Genomic DNA, 16,963 nt, shown 5'->3' on the forward strand with positions numbered 1-16,963 from the left:
CTCATCATATTCAAATCAAAGTAATATATCTCCTCTTCTGCACTCTTAAAAAAGATGGGTCTTCAGGGGTTCTTTAGGAAAGAAAACATTTTTTAAATAGAACCATGAACACATAGCAAAGCTTTGTGTGATTAAAGGGTTCTTTGCATCATGAATGAGATCTTCAGATTGATTGAGAAAGTGTTCTAGATGGGTCTCTATAGAACCTTATGCAAACAGCACAAGCGAAAGGTTCCTCTATTGTAACAAGCATGTATCATAACAATAGCAGAATCCTTTTTGGTCCTATTTAGAACACTTTTGAGAAAGGTGCTATATAGAACCATTTACAGCTCATTGTCCATTGACCTAAAGATCCATTTCACTATGCAAAGAATAATTTAAGCATGTAAAGGCTTCTTTTAGTGTTCACAGTTCTATATTGAAGTATTTTCTTTACTAAAGAATCCATGAAGAACCATCGTGTTTACAACAGAAGTCACTAATCGGTGGGCCGCAGTCAGAGTCCGGACCCAGACGCTGTCCTATGTGGACCTGGACCAATAACTGATAAACTATAGAGGATTATTTCATTTTGATGGGGGGTGGTCCTTGTTTAATAAGCGGAACTTTTCTAGCCTTTATGGTAGGTTTAGAGGCCCGAGAGACTCACAGAAAAATCGCATTGCGTTGTAAATATCACACGCGGCCCTACTCAGCCAATCAGATCTGTGCATTACGATGAGCACTGAGACTCGAGTGAGTGACACCACACAGGGGAGGGACGAGGCGAGAAACAGCAGTCAGAGAAGAAAGTGAGTCAGAGGGAGGTTATTTCACATGTCGTGCTCTAAAAAGAGAAAACTGACAATAAATGTTGTTGAAATTTGACTGAATTGTACTTTATTTGATTTGACATTCAGTTGTTGACTGTATAAGATGTTGATATAGCTGCAAGGCTACTTCAGTTCTGTTTTAAAACACTTGGTAATGAAAAGGTACAAGTACAAACTTTTCACCTGGAAAAACTTCTTTAAGGTTCACAATCAGACCTTAAAACCACTGTAGATCCATTGAGGGAACATTTACACTGTTTGCACCTTGATGAACAGAACCTTTATTACTACCAGTGAAATAATTCAGATAAAAACCCATCATGCTGTGTGTGTCGCTGAGGGTTAGTTTGTCTGAAATGTGACTGAGCGGAACTTTCCCTTGTGTCCAGATCGCATTTGCCATGTTTGGAGTGTACGTGCTTATCGATGAGAAGAACATTCTGGATGCCCAGAAGGTTTTCGTGTCCATGGCACTCATCAACATCCTGAAGACTCCGCTGAGTCAACTCCCGTTTGCAATGAGCACCACCATGCAGGCAAGTCTGACCACACTGCGGTCAGTGGGCAGTCATCTGACAGTCTAAATAGCCTTCATAACAGCAGTCTCACATTCCCAAGCACAGGGATTTTCCCCATCTTTTATTTTCTGAAATTATGTCATTATTATGACCTTATTCTCATGCTTTGTCATATCCTGCTCAGGCCGTCGTCTCACTGAAGCGTCTTGGAAAGTTCCTCTGTCAGGATGAGTTGAAGCCGGACAGTGTGGTCAGAGCTCCCTACAGTGCTGGTGAGTGGATGATAAACATTTCAGTGGCGATCTGACCGCTGAACTCCAGCACGTCACAAACCACACTATAACCAAAGACAAAGAGCGGTAACTATGGCAACAACGGCACTGAGTTCTGCTGCTGTCCAGCCATATATCTTACTGCCTTTAAGTCTGTAACAACTTTTGTAATAAGATAAACACGTCATATTTTGCTCATGAGTTTGTTGACACCAAAAATGACTTTATTTTCACTTGCCGTGAGGTATATTTGGCGGTATGACTCTGTTCTGGAACCTCCCTGCCCTTCCTTGTGCATGCATGGAAGGTCTAAGGCAGGGAGAGTGGCAGAAAGGGTACAGAGGGCATCATGATAACAGTATAACACTAGCCACGTTTATATGCAGTCTAATAATCTGTTAATAATCCCACTAATCACTCAATTGGAATAGGTTAGTCCATCTGAAGCCATTGGGATTATAATTACTATCTGATTGATCGAGGTGGATAATCCTGTAAATAATCCGTTAAATAGAAGAATAATATCCGTGTAAACGCCTGTATCTGATTACATTCCACAGGGTAGGTTACCATGGACATGAGTCTAGGATAATCATGAGAAATGAGGGTAACTATGGAAATGAGTGCAGTATGTTCAAACGACATGTTTGCTGTATAAACATTGTTAGCATTGAGGCATAACTGCGTCAATGGCTGTACCATCATAGTGGACATAAATACAGCAAAACCATGGACATAAGTGTAACGTAACTATGGGAATGGATGTAGCATCACTATGAAATGAGTGTGGGGTAAATGTGTGGCATAATCTTTTAAATTTCACTTCAGATGGATTTTTAATCACTTGGAACTTTTACTATAGCTCAACCTATTAAACAGGTGTAGAACAGTGATCAGTTGTGTAGTTGTTTTTCACATGGATTTTTATTAATTATCTAATAATTCTATCATCTGGATTAAGGGAGCTGGGCAATAAGAGTTTATCCGCATGATTTACAGACATTCCTCAATGTGAGAAGATGGAAACTACGCCTATGCAATTATTGCCTTTGTACAGCAGCACAGATGTCCCACATCATAATACTTGTAGGCAAATAAAAATGTTTTTTTTTATGCGTCATCAAAGTAGCAGAAGGAAACTGAATACAGGATCATACCATCTAAATAACATCCCAGTAAAAACTGTGAGTCACACTGATGTCAAACACAATCCTGTAAATGCGTCTTAGTGGAGCTGCCCAACAGGAAACTTTCTGCGGACAACTGGCTGGGTTTTACATGTGAATGTGCTGCAATATGATGTTTCAGTTTCAGAGGCGTTCCTGTTACAGTGCCACAAAACTGGTCTCTCTGTTGCAGATGGAGGCTGTACGGCTATAATTCAGAGCGCGGAGGCAGTTGTGTGGGCATTAGGTGGCTGTGGAATGTGGCCCAAACGTCCACGGCCGTATATGACTTCATGCGTTAGCTACTGACCACATTATGCCATTTTCTGCTCCGCAGTCATAACTGAGGTCCTCCCTCGGAGCTGAAGCAGGATAACCGGATGTTTTAACAGGGAAAGCTTCCGTGTTTCACGGTCCTCTCAGAGGAGTCATTACTGTAGACTGACCACAGCAGTAGGCCTATGATTAACCCACACTAACTTTCACACTAATATGGGAACTCTGCTCAACAGAAACATGTTGTTAACGTATGGAGGCTACGTGGAAACAGGGGCGGCTAACTCACAAACCTCTGCTGGGCTCCTCAGTACCACAAATACCCACTACATACCCCTTACCCACGCAATACTGACATCAGCCCTTTATTCTAATGCTGCACCAAATGGAAAATGACCAGCCGAAGCGGAAACCAAAGTTCAAGACACATCTGGACAAAAACTGAGACGGAGGAGAGAGACAGGAAAAAATCTCATTCTCATCCTGATTCAAAAATTCTTATGTTTTATTTATTCACTTTTATTTATTATTTATTATTTTCCATTCATTTGTTATTTTATTTAGGCTAGATTTTGTCAACTTATTATAGCCCTGCACACTTAAAAAGGGTCTTTCAAGGGTTCTTTAATGAAGGCAATAGTTCTATTTAGAACTGTGAGTTCTATATAGAAGCATTTCATGCCTAAAAGTGGTAGTTACATAGCAGATAGTTCTTCAGACTGATGGAGAAGGTGTTATATGAGGTTCTTTATAGACCCTTTTTTAAAATAGGTCTAGCACCAAAAAGGGATCTTCTGACAAACTCTTTTTGTTGCTATATAGAACCTCACATTCTTCATTATTCTGAAGAACCAGTAGAGTTGTCACATTAGAACTCTTTTGGGTGCTATATAGAACCATTTTCAAAACATTCTATAGAGAACCTTATATAATACATTCTCCATTAATCTGTAGAACCAACAGAGTTGGTGCTGTATAGAACCTTATATAACACATTCTCCATAAATCTGAAGAACCAACAGAGTTGTCACAGTAGAAGAACACTTTTGTGCTGTATAGAACCTTATATAACACATTCTCCATCAATCTGAAGAACCAACAGTTATCACAGTAGAAGAACCCTTTTTGTGCTGTATAAAACCTTATATAATGCATTCTCCATCAATCTGAAGAACCAACAGAGTTGTCACAATAGAAGAACCGTTTTAGTACTGTATAGAACTATTTTCAAAGAGGTTCTATATAGAACTTTATATAACACATTCTCCATCAATCTGAAGAACTATTTCTCCATGTAAAGAACCATTTAGGCATGCAAATAGTTCTTTATAAAAATCATGCTTCTATATTAGAACCACTGCCTTTACTAAAGAACCTTTGAAGAACTTGAAGGGTGTATTTAATGTATTTTATGCAGGAGACGCTACAACTGGGGCACATTTGACCATTGTCAGGCAAAAAGTTTCAGTGAAAAATCAGAAACAGCAGGTATTTTTTCCTTGCTGACTGTCTAAGGGCATCTAAGGCCTTCTCTTCAGGGGGCTGCATGTTCAGTCCCCTCTTTATTCCAGCTTCCATTCTTTTCAGGAGACTCACTTTCAGTTCCTCAAAGAATCTGCAGACGCACCTCCAAAGTTCAGTCTTAGAAGCTGGCTTATGATTTTCTGAAGTAATCAAACCGATTCAGTGGTGTTGAGGTCTGGACTCTGGGGTGGTCAGTCCATTGTTCAGCTTCATTGTTTGATGTGTCCGTCTCCTTTTCTCAGTGAGGTTCCTCTTGATCAGTTACACATCCTTTCAAACCCACAGCACTGAGTCTACTTCTCACAGTGGAAGGATGGACAGAAACACCTGTGGAATTTTTTCAGACCTGAAGCAGCCTGATTTTCTCCTCTCTCCCAAAGATGAAAGCTTTCAGTTCTGTTTATCTGATGGGGGCAGTTTTGGGGTCTAAAAGGTCTTCCAGGTGGTTGTTAGGAGGCCCATTTTCTCTGTAGATTTAAATAGTTTTTTTGAACTCCAGTTTTGGAAACTCCTGTTTTATCACTTCTTTAAGCAAGTGTATTATCATATATCTAATATGCTTAGAAATATCTTGTGTAAATGTAATAATTTGTACTTGATGTCTGTCTTCACTGAAAATGGAAACAGGGGATAAAAGCCTTTACTCACCAAAAGCTCCTGAGCACTGAAGGGGTTGAGCTATCCCTGCATAGAGCCCCATTAAGATATGAGTCCTTCTTAACACAAAATAAGTGTATTAATTAATTAATTAATGTATGGAGAAGCAGTACATTGGATTAGGTTGAAGCTTTTTATTATTTATGTCAGTGTTAATAGAGTCAAGTGATTTTTTATCTTTAGACATATAGTAACGTTTTTCTCTGGCTTTTCTCTCCCCACAGATGGTGACAGTGTGGTGATAGAGAATGGCACTTTCAGCTGGTCCAGAGACGGACCACCATGCTTAAGGAGGTGAGCTGCTATCATAGGGTTACGTAACATACATTTAAACAACATATTTACATGCTCACACGTAAAGTACTGCAAAAACTTGCCTCCAGGTGTTGAAATAAAGTACACTATATTGCCAAAAGTATTCACTCGTCTGCCTTCATATGCACATGAACTTGAGTGACATCCCATTCTTAATCCAAAGGGTTCAATATGATGTTGGCCCACCCTTTGCAGCTATTTCAGCTTCAACTCTTCTGGGAAGGCTTTCCACAAGGGTTAGGAGTGTGTTTATGGGAATTTTTGACCATTCTTCCAGAAGTGCATTTGTGAGGTCAGACACTGATGTTGGACAAGAAGGCCTGGCTCACAGTCTCCGCTCTAATTCATTCCAAAGGTGTTCTATTGGGTGGAGGTCAGGACTCTGTGCAGGCTAGTCAAGTTCTTCCACATCAAACTTGCTCACCCAGGTCTTTATGGACCTTGCTTTGTGCACTGGTGCGCAGTCATGTTGGAACAGGAAGGGGCTAAACTCCCCAAAACTGTTCCGACAAAGTTCGAAAAATCTGTTGGTGCTGAAGCATTCAGAGTTCCTTTTACTGGAACTAAGGGGCCAAGCCCAACTCCTGAAAAACAACCCCACATCATAATCCCCCCTCCACCAAACTTTACACTTGGCACAATGCAGTCAGACAAGTACCGTTCTCCTGGCAACTGCCAAACCCAGAGTCATCTGTGTGATTCGTCACTGTGTTCTAGAGTCCAGTGGCGGTACTTTACACCACTGCATTCGAAGCTTTGCATTGCGCTTGGTGATGTAAGGCTTGGATGTAGCTGCTCGGCCATGGAAACCCATTCCATGAAGCTCTCTACGCTGTTCTTGATCTAATCTGAAGGCCACATGAAGTTTGGAGGTCTGTAGTGATTGACTCTGCAGAAAGTTGGCGACCTCTGCGCACTATGCTCCTCAGCATCCGCTGACCCTGCTCTGTCATTTTACGTGACCTACCACTTTGTGACTGAGTTGCTGTCGTTCCCAATCACTTCCACTTTGTTATAATACCACTGACACACGAACATTTTAAACTTTTAGTCGTTAACTACCTCCAATCAGCCTGACACTGCTTTTTTGATTTTAGTTCACTTTTAAAGTGATATGTGGCATGTTTTTAGTTGTTGATTCATTTTTATTGCTTTACATCTTTGATTTCTTTATTTATTTTATTAATTATATTTTTATCCTTAGTGAAAGTTATTGTATTGTTGTAATTTTAATGTTATTAATGTTATGTAATTTTTTTGTAATTTACTTCTATGAGTATTATTATTACTTTTAAGAATTTATGTTTTTACTATTTAACTTCTCAGTCCCTCATCTCTGTGTTGGCTCGGCTACACTGTAAATGAGGGTCTCCCTCAGTGTATTCCGATTTTAAATAAAGATTGATTGATTGGATGGTTGGATGGTTGATTGATTGATAACTGTGCAGAATTAGGTGGATTTTAACCTTTACATGTCAAGAGTTACAGAAACAGAAACATTTTCTTCACATCTGCTTAGTGACATTGTTTAAAAGAGTTCCCACTTTTCCACAGAATTTCTCTGCATACTAAAATGTGTAATATCGTGTTTATAGTGACTGCAGTGACTACAATTTCCAAAGGTTAACTGAGCTGTTGAATTGAACTGAAATTCAACTCCAATTTCAGCTTTAACTCCTTTAGGAGACATGGGAAAACTGGTTCTAGGACATGGAGGGTTTTACCGTTAATCTGACCACTGCCTGGTTCTGTGTGTTGTGTAGAATAAGTGTGAAAGTGCCTCACGGGTCATTGGTGGCAGTGGTGGGTCATGTGGGCAGCGGCAAATCCTCCCTGCTCTCTGCCATGCTGGGAGAGATGGAGAAGAAGAGCGGAAACATCACAGTGAAGGTACATACACATCACTCATCATCACATCGAGAGCTTTCCCAAAAATGATTTTAAACAGCTTCCAAACTGTCAGTCCTTGCTTTATAATGGGTGTCAATTCTAGGGCACTCAGTTTATTAATTGAACAGTTAGCCCCGCCCACAGAATCTGACTGGTTGAAAAATGGTCTACCTGTGTTATTATGACCCCCACTTGTGGTGGAACTACTTTTTTTTTGGTGGACAAATTACCAATAAAAAATAAAAAAACATCGTCACAGTTGCTCTAAAACCCGTTTCTGTATTTTTTGTTGTTACATTTGAAACCATTTTCAGGGCTTCTTTACTGTTTTCTTTACTTTGCAAAGCTGCTTTATAAAAGCAACTGAGTCCTGGAGATGGAGAACAGAGTCACAGCTGGGAGGATCTACGATGACCAAATCACAGCCATGATGATATTTAACATAACACACTTCCATCTGTTCTATTACGTGACATGGGCTTTTCAGCCTAAAAATAGCAATTAATATGTTATTTTTTGTGCTATAGCACAGAATCATATCCTTCATCAGTTTAACAGAATTCATGATTTTATGCCGTTTTTATGTCAGTTTTCATTTATCAATTTTGTATCACTACAGTACCCAGCATGCATTACACAAATATGCCATACAACCACTGGGAATCCCTGTGGTGTCAACCAATCCGGACTGCAAGCCTAGCCACTAGTAGTGCAGTACGGCTCACACTAAAAAAATGTTAAATAAAAAATAAAAAAATCCTACATTTGTGTGCGTGTGTGTGTATATACACACGCACATATATAAACACACACACATGCATCTAAGCGAGAGAGTAAAGAGAGAGATGACATGAAGAGATTAACCTGCTGTCCTATCCTAGCATGCATTACAGCATGGCTGCTCTATATCCCTTATTTCCATTAAACACTTTACTCATGTATTAAGCAGTTTCATAACATTACTGGCTGAGCGTTTACCATATTTGAGTGAATCGTCAGTAAGACGCAATAAAACTGGTTAAAGAGGAATGTCCCTTCCTATACATTTAGAAAGTATCTACCAAAATGAATAAACGGCTGGGGTATCCCTCTCAGTGTTAGGCCTTACAGCTCCTCCCTCTGTTCCAGCACTCAGTGCTTAACCAACCTACAGATCTTAGATCTGCCACTCCACAGATAAAACTTGTTTATTCTTCCATTAAATCCAGTGTATATACAGTTGCCTAGTCTGTCTGCTGTTTGTAATGTTTGTAGTTTAGTTTGTGAGCCTTGTTTAATTCTTTATTGCTGAGAAATCTTGACCTTCTTTCCTGTTATCTTCGGGCTGCACTGTGGATTTTGTATCTGGATTGTGATTTCAGCTTCCTATTAAGCACTGCACTTGCATCTAGTCTGCCTGTTTGACATGCTCCACTTGGCTATCAGCCAAACAGGTGAAGGTACTATAGAGCAGAGAACACCTCCTAAAAACCCTCCTGCCCTGAAGCAGAGGTAAACAAGAACTCTATAACTCTTCCCCTCAGGGCTCGGTGGCCTACGTGCCCCAGCAGGCCTGGATCCAGAATGCCACGATGCGTGAGAACGTCGTGTTCGGGCAGGAGAAGAAGGAGAGCTGGTATCAGAGTGTGCTGGAGGCGTGTGCTCTCCTACCAGACCTGGAGATCCTGCCTGCCCGGGATGCGACTGAGATCGGAGAGAAAGTGAGATTCCTGCTGGCCTTTATTTCTGATCCTGGGTCTCAGCGAGCATCGCTGATGTTGCTGTTTCCTGTCGTAGGGGCTGAACCTGTCAGGTGGGCAGAAACAGAGGGTGAGCTTAGCTCGAGCCGTCTACAGGAAGGCCGATACATACCTGCTGGATGACCCGCTATCTGCGGTGGACGCTCACGTGGGTCAGCACATCTTCGACAGAGTCATCGGCCCTAAAGGAATTCTCAAAAATAAGGTGCATGACGTTTCACACAACAGAAATGCGTTAACCAGAAATACTCAAGCAGGACACAGCATTAAATAAAATACTTTTAAAAGCATTTATTCACGATGGATATCTTTTTATATGCAAACAAGCTACACATTTCTCCTACACATAAAAATATGAACTTTCCAGCTACTTCTGTTTAGCTTGGCAGAAGTGTGGACATCTATAGTCAGGGTTAGACTGAGGGGCCTGGTCAATTGACGCAAACTCAATTAATAAATATAATGCCATATTTTTGAACTGGAGAATCTGTGCAACCTAAATATCTAAAATATATACTTCAATTTACATATGATTAGTGAAAAGAGGCTTGATACACTTACGTTCAACCTTAATACAACAGCAAATATCAACAAAATAAAACTGAAATACATTTTATTTATGTGTAGAAGGAATTATATGTCTGAAAAAGCTTCCAAATAAAAGGGCTCTTTTTTTTCTTTGGGGCTCTTTGTTGTAGTGTGTTAGTCTAACCCCCGCGTGTGGCGGCTGTACTTCAGCCTGGCTGACTCTCACTGTGAGCTGTTTATCTGCTTTTTAAACGCTGCTATATTACATACATCAAAAGGAGATTACAATAATATAGGAGTGAATTCTGTGACTTAAACTCACAAGTCAGTAACAAAACATATTTTTGCAATACAAACAATATTTCCGAATCTGCAGAAATCGCTGATTAGTGTCAAAATTTGTAGAATTGCTAAGGGAATATGATTGAGTGAACTTGAGCCTGATTACCTAAATAAAATATCCATGTTACATTTTAGCTCTGTTTAATATCCACATTACAGTTCACCCTGTACTGTAAATCATTTTGTAAGGAAACTGTTAAAGAATCGTGCTAGCAAGCTGTTTGTCTGCCTAATCTAACTCTTTACAAAAGGCTAATTCTCAGAACATGTCAACACACCATTAGCAAACCAATCTGGTGCACTTTAATAGTGTTTAGAGTCGTAATCCTCATCTGGAATTTGTTGAATAAGTCTGATGGTTTCTTACAGTTAAAGGTAGAAAGAGCTTAAGTAGACAAACATTGCTCACTCAGGTTGCTCAGAGTCCTCATAGTCATTCAGAGCCATGTTTTAATACTTTATACCAGGTGTCGCAACCCAAATGTAAAGATGAGCCATTTTGTTCTTTCAACAAAAATCAAACCACTTTTGGGAGCCACAACACTACATCCATTTTACCATCTTGGCTGTAAATGTGTCTCAGTATGCGCTGATGTACAAGTATAGGATAAAATGAAAACACAGACTTACTTTGCTCTGCTTTAAGTTTTAGCTCAGCTATAAATGCTTTTCTCGCATCTCCAGCAGGAAGCTTTTCCTCAAAAGTAGAACAGTTACTTGTAAAACGTCTCTCAGTGTCGCTTCTCATTCACCAGCTTCTTGTTCGATTTTCCCGTTCCACCTTAAATGGTGCCCGAGGTGCCCGAATGTAACTGCTGCACCATTTTAGGTGGAACTGGAATATCGAATGTGAAGCTAGAGAATGAGAAACTGCTTTTTAGTGTTTGTCAGTTTCTTGTTGCCGATTAAACACGTGTTGTTGACCCCTGCTTTATACTATACACTGGGGAGTGTAACCTGAGAACTGCAGGAAATACAAAGAACATGTCTCACTTAGACAAATAACAAATGTCCAAACTCTCAGACTAGGCTCAATAATAAGAGAGGTAAAGGGTGTTCCTATTGAACAATACTCACATTTGGCTTAGGTTAGCCAGCTAACCAAGAAAGGCTATTTCTACAGTGACCCCTAGTGGCCGTTCCTCTGGGAGACTGGAAGTGTTTTCAAATAATATGTTCTGTTTTTTAGACTCCCAATTAATCAAAGGTGAAACAGGGCTCCGATGTGTGTCTGTGTGTGGCACGTTGTTGAGCTGCTAATAAGCAATGAGGGGTGAAGGGGGAGCTGTGAAAAACACTTCACACCTCTCAAAAAAAAGGCTGTGTCAAAATAAAATGGACAATTGCAGCTTTCTTCATATCAAACAATCCAGCACAACTGACACAATAAACACACTGAATGTTGATCTGCTCACTCACATGTGAAGGTGTAAATCAAACTTGCTTTCAGTTTGTAAATATTATATATCAAACAAAAGATGAAGAATGCATTGTTAGTGACCTCTAAAAATGACAGATATCATGTTTTTACGGCTGCTGTGAAAAGGTTTAACGCTGGTTTGGTTTCGGTGTAAACAGACGCGTGTGCTGGTGACCCATGGGCTGAGCTTCCTGCCGCAGGCCGACCTGATCCTCGTGATGGCGGACGGGGAGATCACCGAATCGGGCTCATACACAGAGCTGCTCAACAGGAGGAGCACCTTCTCCGACTTTGTTAAAACCTTCGCTGGAAACGAACACAAAGAGAGCTCCACCCACAGAGGTGAGCCAGTAAATGAGCTTCACCACATCAAAGCGCTGAACAGAGTGATGCTTTGAATTTGCATGTTTAAAATCGGCATGAAAAAAATACACAAATTGTCTAAGCTGCTTATCCTTTGTCATGTTGGAGCCAATCCCAGCAGTCATTGGGTGGAACTAGGAAACACCCTGGGCAGGTTGCCAGTCCATCACGGGGCAGACAGACATATACGTATATGACCTTTACGACACATATTCACTCCTAGGGGCAATTTAGCATCTCCAATCGTTCTGACTGCTCAGAAACCCACACAGACAGGGGAGAACATGTAGACTCCACACAGAAAGGACCCTGATTGCCTGGCTGTGGAATCGTTCCCAGACCCTTCTTGCTGCGAAACAACAGTGCTGCTCACTGCGCCACAATGAATAGAATATCACAAAAATATTCAGTGATTCATGCAGAAATAGCTTTATTACAATACTGTGCAAAAGTCCACCCTTCGTTTATTAAATTACCACTAAAATCTGCCATTCAGTACAATTTATTTATAAAGAAGATTTTGAGGGGATTAGATATCAGGTATTAGATTTATTGACTTTTAGGCAATTACTGTGTTAATGCAGACATTATGAACACATTTAAGTTGAGTTAAATGCAGCACTTTTTCAGTGCTATTTTAAATATTTTAAGTCTGCATTTATTTTCTTTCAGGCGCCAGAAAGTCAGTCTCTCGGCTCAGTGTGACAGACTTCTCCATCGACCTCTCTCAGGAGCAGCTCATCAGGTAAAACCAATGAAGAGTTCAATTATTTGCTTTTTTATCAGCTATTTTTAACAGCAATTAGATTTAGTGCTCAACCTTGACACACATTGGAAAAGACATTTTCCAATTCATCCCTTAATTTCATAACAGAGCACGTAGGAGCTGTACATTAGAAAAACAGGGAATTTTTTTTTATAAATACAGAAAAGTACTGTGATTGTACAAACAGTGTGAGTGCTATAATTAAATCATAAAATACTGAGAACAATGCTGCCAGTAAATTACTGTCATTTGTATGGAATTATTTCCACAGTGGATGAGTAAATGTTATATTTCTCTGTAATCCTAATGCAATCGCAATTTCTACATTTTATAAACATTTATATATCTGCATCAGCAAATATAGTACTGTGCAAAAGTCCATCCAGTCAGCCATTCAGTACAATTTTCAATATTCAGAAGATGAGGAGGAAAATAAGTGGAAAACCAAACAGAACTTAAAAACTGATTAAAGGATCCAGAGAAAAGGAGCCTCCTATGAACCACCTGGAAGAGCTGGTAGGCTCCAAAACTGCCCCCATCAGATAAACAGCACCTAAAGCTTTCATCTTTGAGAGAGAGGAGAAAATCAAGCTGCTTCAGGTCTGAAAACATCCACAGGTGTTTCTGTCCATCCTTCCACTGTGAGAAGATGACTCAGCGCTGTGGGTCTGAAAGGATGTGTTGCTGATCAAGAAGGAGACGGACACATCAAACAAAGAAGCTGAACAATGGACTGACCACCCCAGAGTCCAGACCTCAACACCACTGAATGTGTTTGATTACTTCAGAAAATCATTAACCAGCTTCTAAGACTGAACTTTGGAGGTGTGTCAGCAGATTCTTCTAGGAACTGAAAGTGAGTCCCCTGAAAAGAATGGAAGTTGGAATGAAGGGAAAGAGAGACTCACTGACCCTCACACAGCCGAGAGTAGATTTAGCTGCTGAGGCTTCTGATTTCTGAAAAAGCAGAAAATGCTGAAAATCAGTAACTTGTATTTGGAGATTCTGAGTGGAAATTAAATACAAGGGGAGTCTCTGACGTTTGCACAGTGCTGTACATATGTGAAAATAAAATCATGGTGTCTTATCAGTTAAAATAGTTTTTCCAGTTATTTGTTTCCAATTTTTTGATCCAATTTGTTTTTAAAACAGGTAGTTCCAGTCCTAAAACCAGATTGGCTGAGCCATGTTTGAAGCCATTGTAAAATCCATGATATGCGTACAGCTATGATGCCTCACTGCAGCTGCATCACTGCACCACAGCATGAAAAACACTTCTGCTGGTAGAGGAATTATCTTTGACTCTTATGCTGCTCACAGGAATCGACGAGTGAACTGATGACCTGAGCAGCTGACACCTTATTTTCTTAACTAGAACCAGGCTGGCCAGTTATCTAACAGGCTAAAAAAGCCAACAGCCTAAACAGCTCAATCATCATCACAGGCTTGAATTGAAGGACTTACGATATGATTTACCAGAATGTCACCGGAATGACTTCAAATGTCTGAGTCCCAAACAGCTCTGTACTCCCTAAGTAGTGTTCCAGCTATGAAAGTGTAGAAATTCTAGCCTCTACAGCCAAACAGTGCATCATGTACCGAGAGTGGACATGTCCACCACCATGAGTCCCAAATTTCTTAGCTATATTTTGCTCTGTTGGGCTGCAGGATCCAGTATTTAAACTCCTATGTAGTGCCGTTTGAGACTCAGCCCCAGTGTGAGAAGAGGGTGCATATGGATTGGTGTTAAATAAGACTCGTGGTGGTAATTTTGGAGACCAGAAAGTACCTATAAAGCGAAGGTTTTTGCATTAAACAGTGTTGTTATCATATATTCACTGTTACATGACAAAGAGTTAAAAAGTTCAATGACTTAAAATTTTCAAAATAACTGCAATAAAGTGAAGAGCGACTGAAAATTCTTCTCCTATTTCAGGTTGCTTAGCAGCAACATCGTACTATAAAGGAACTATATTTGTTGGCGGAATACTTGTTTATGTTGATTACTATTCATAATAACTTCAATTATTTTCTGAAAAATTGTGTATTTTATGTTGGCTGCCGTTTTATAAAAGCAATAAGCCACTTGAGGCCGTGCATTACTGTGATTTTATCACAGAGAAGGAGGTATTACTCCTCTTCACATCGTGCCTAACAACGCCCTTCCTGTGACAAAATCGCAATAACACATGGCCACTTGTTGCTTATTGCTTTAATATTCTATGTATTTCTAAACATAATTCACACCAAAATGACCAAATCAAATGATGACAAAATTTGATGGACTACATTGTCTCTTAAAGAATTGTAACTGGATCATTGTGACGTCAAATCAAATCAAATCAAATTAAAATTTATTTGTATAGCGCTTTTTACAACTGATGTTGTCACAAAGCAGCTTCACAGAATTCCAGACAATACAAATCCTCTGGTCAAACTACCTACAAATGCTTATACTACCAATATTAATAGCAGTAGTATTAGTAGTAGTAATAGCTAGGAGTCTATGAAAACATCAATGTAGGGTGGGCAGCTAGTCCAAGGCAGGTAACTGCAAGAAACAGAAAGAAACAGCTCTTCCCCCAGCTGCAGCCTTATGAATTCTAGGAACTATTAATAAGCCAGCACTCTGGGATCCGAGTAGTCGTGATGGCTCGTAATAGGAAATAAGGTCTAGCAGGTACTCAGGAGCGAGCCCATGTAGGGCTTTATATGTCAATAAAAGAATTTTATAATCAATATGGAATTTAGGAGGAAGTTACGTAACATCCAGCATTTCATGCCTTTTACACAGTCCTGCATTTTCTTTAACCTGTATTTGTCATCAGGCTTGGCTGATATGTATAGTTGCATATAGTCTGCGTAACACAAAGTTAATGCCATGGTTGCTTATAACTGTGCCTAACGGTAACCCGTACAGTGTAAATAATAATGGTCTTAAATTAGAGCCTTGTGGAATTCCAAATCTTATTTTTGAATAATTGGAAGATAAATCCTTTACACTGACGAACTGATAACGTTCTGATAGATAAGATCTGAACCATGATAGGACCGTCCCTGTGATTCCAACCATGTTTTCTAACTTTTATAGGAGAATATTGTGGTCTATTGTATCGCAAGCTGCGCCGAGGACAAGTAGCACTAACAGGGTTACGTAGCCTTGATCAGGCAAGATCATTAGTTATCTTAACTAGAGCTGTCTCAGTGCTGTGATGTGGCCTGTATCCAGATTGGAATTTTATATATATATATATATATATATATATATATGGTTCTTATGTAGATATGAACTAAGTTGTTGGGCCACAGCTTTTTCTAAGATCTTAGATATAAATGATACTTTAGAAATAGGCCTGTAATTAGACAATACGCTAACATCAAGATTTGGTTTCTTGATCAGGTTTAATAACTGCTAGTTTAAAAGCTTTGGCTACATGGCCGAGGTTAAGGGACAAGTTTACTATAGTTAAAATAGGGTTTATAATAACTGGTAGCACTTCTTTGAGCAATTTTGAAGGAATCGAGTGTGCAGGTTGTACAATTTGCAGAGGAGATAATCATCTCTAGCTCTAGCTGTGGGAGTGGGTGAAAAGTTTCCAGGCTCTTTTCTACAACTGTGTTTTGTTTTATATCAGCCATGTCAGATGACAGCCAAGTTGGATTTAACACTGTGGGTTGAATTTTTTGTCTAATATTTTCAATTTTATTATTAAAGAAGTCCATAAAAACTTCATTGGTGAGAGATTTCTGGGATTTCTGGTTCAGGTCTGCCTGATTTTTGGTGATTCTGGAAATCACACTAAACAGAGCTCTAGGATAATATTTAATATTCTCGATCAGCGAGGCCAGATATGCTGAGTGAGCTTTAGTGAGAGCATTATATACTCTATAAGGCTTTCCTTCCAGGCAGAGTGGAACACTTCCAGCTTGGTCAGAGATGTTGACCCTACTAACATCCCTCCTAACTAAATGTGCATCAAGACTATAAGATTCTCTTCTTGTTTTCTCCTGCAGTGCAGACATGGGCAACGCCAGCATCCAGACCATGAAGCCTTTATCGGACTCTGAGCAGGAGCAGGACCTGGAGGAAGTGGGCAAACTGACCGAGGCTGACAAAGCCCACACCGGCAGGGTGAGAAACACAGCGCTAAAACAAGCTGTTCTGGAAAAGATATCACTTTAGCTTGCATCACAAACAAAGCCATGCCACAGCTGGCCTGTAATGAAGCGAAGGAGATTTACAGTCAGGCCTGTTTAAAGCTGAGGGTGAACCAGCTGCAGTTCAGCACCTCAGGGTCTAATTTTAACACAAGATTACAGAGTTCTAGTCCAGTTCTATTGTTGTGAGGGCGACAGTCCCCTCTCACCACAC

The 16,963-nt window shown here is 40.0% G+C and overlaps 1 protein-coding gene across 1 annotated transcript in view; it reads left to right on the forward strand.

Annotated features, from left to right (window-relative positions):
* Positions 1-16,963, forward strand: part of LOC108437999 (multidrug resistance-associated protein 1-like) — a 78,763-nt gene that overhangs the window by 41,634 nt on the left and 20,166 nt on the right. Inside the window, exons 13-21 of the mRNA XM_017715471.2 lie at positions 1,205-1,351; positions 1,518-1,605; positions 5,453-5,522; positions 7,307-7,433; positions 8,957-9,133; positions 9,210-9,377; positions 11,621-11,804; positions 12,498-12,570; positions 16,606-16,723. Of these exons, the coding sequence (XP_017570960.1) occupies positions 1,205-1,351; positions 1,518-1,605; positions 5,453-5,522; positions 7,307-7,433; positions 8,957-9,133; positions 9,210-9,377; positions 11,621-11,804; positions 12,498-12,570; positions 16,606-16,723 (1,152 nt within the window). The remainder of the gene's footprint in view (positions 1-1,204; positions 1,352-1,517; positions 1,606-5,452; positions 5,523-7,306; positions 7,434-8,956; positions 9,134-9,209; positions 9,378-11,620; positions 11,805-12,497; positions 12,571-16,605; positions 16,724-16,963) is intronic.

This window comes from Pygocentrus nattereri, chromosome 14 (assembly GCF_015220715.1).
Source record: "Pygocentrus nattereri isolate fPygNat1 chromosome 14, fPygNat1.pri, whole genome shotgun sequence".
NCBI lineage: Eukaryota > Metazoa > Chordata > Actinopteri > Characiformes > Serrasalmidae > Pygocentrus > Pygocentrus nattereri.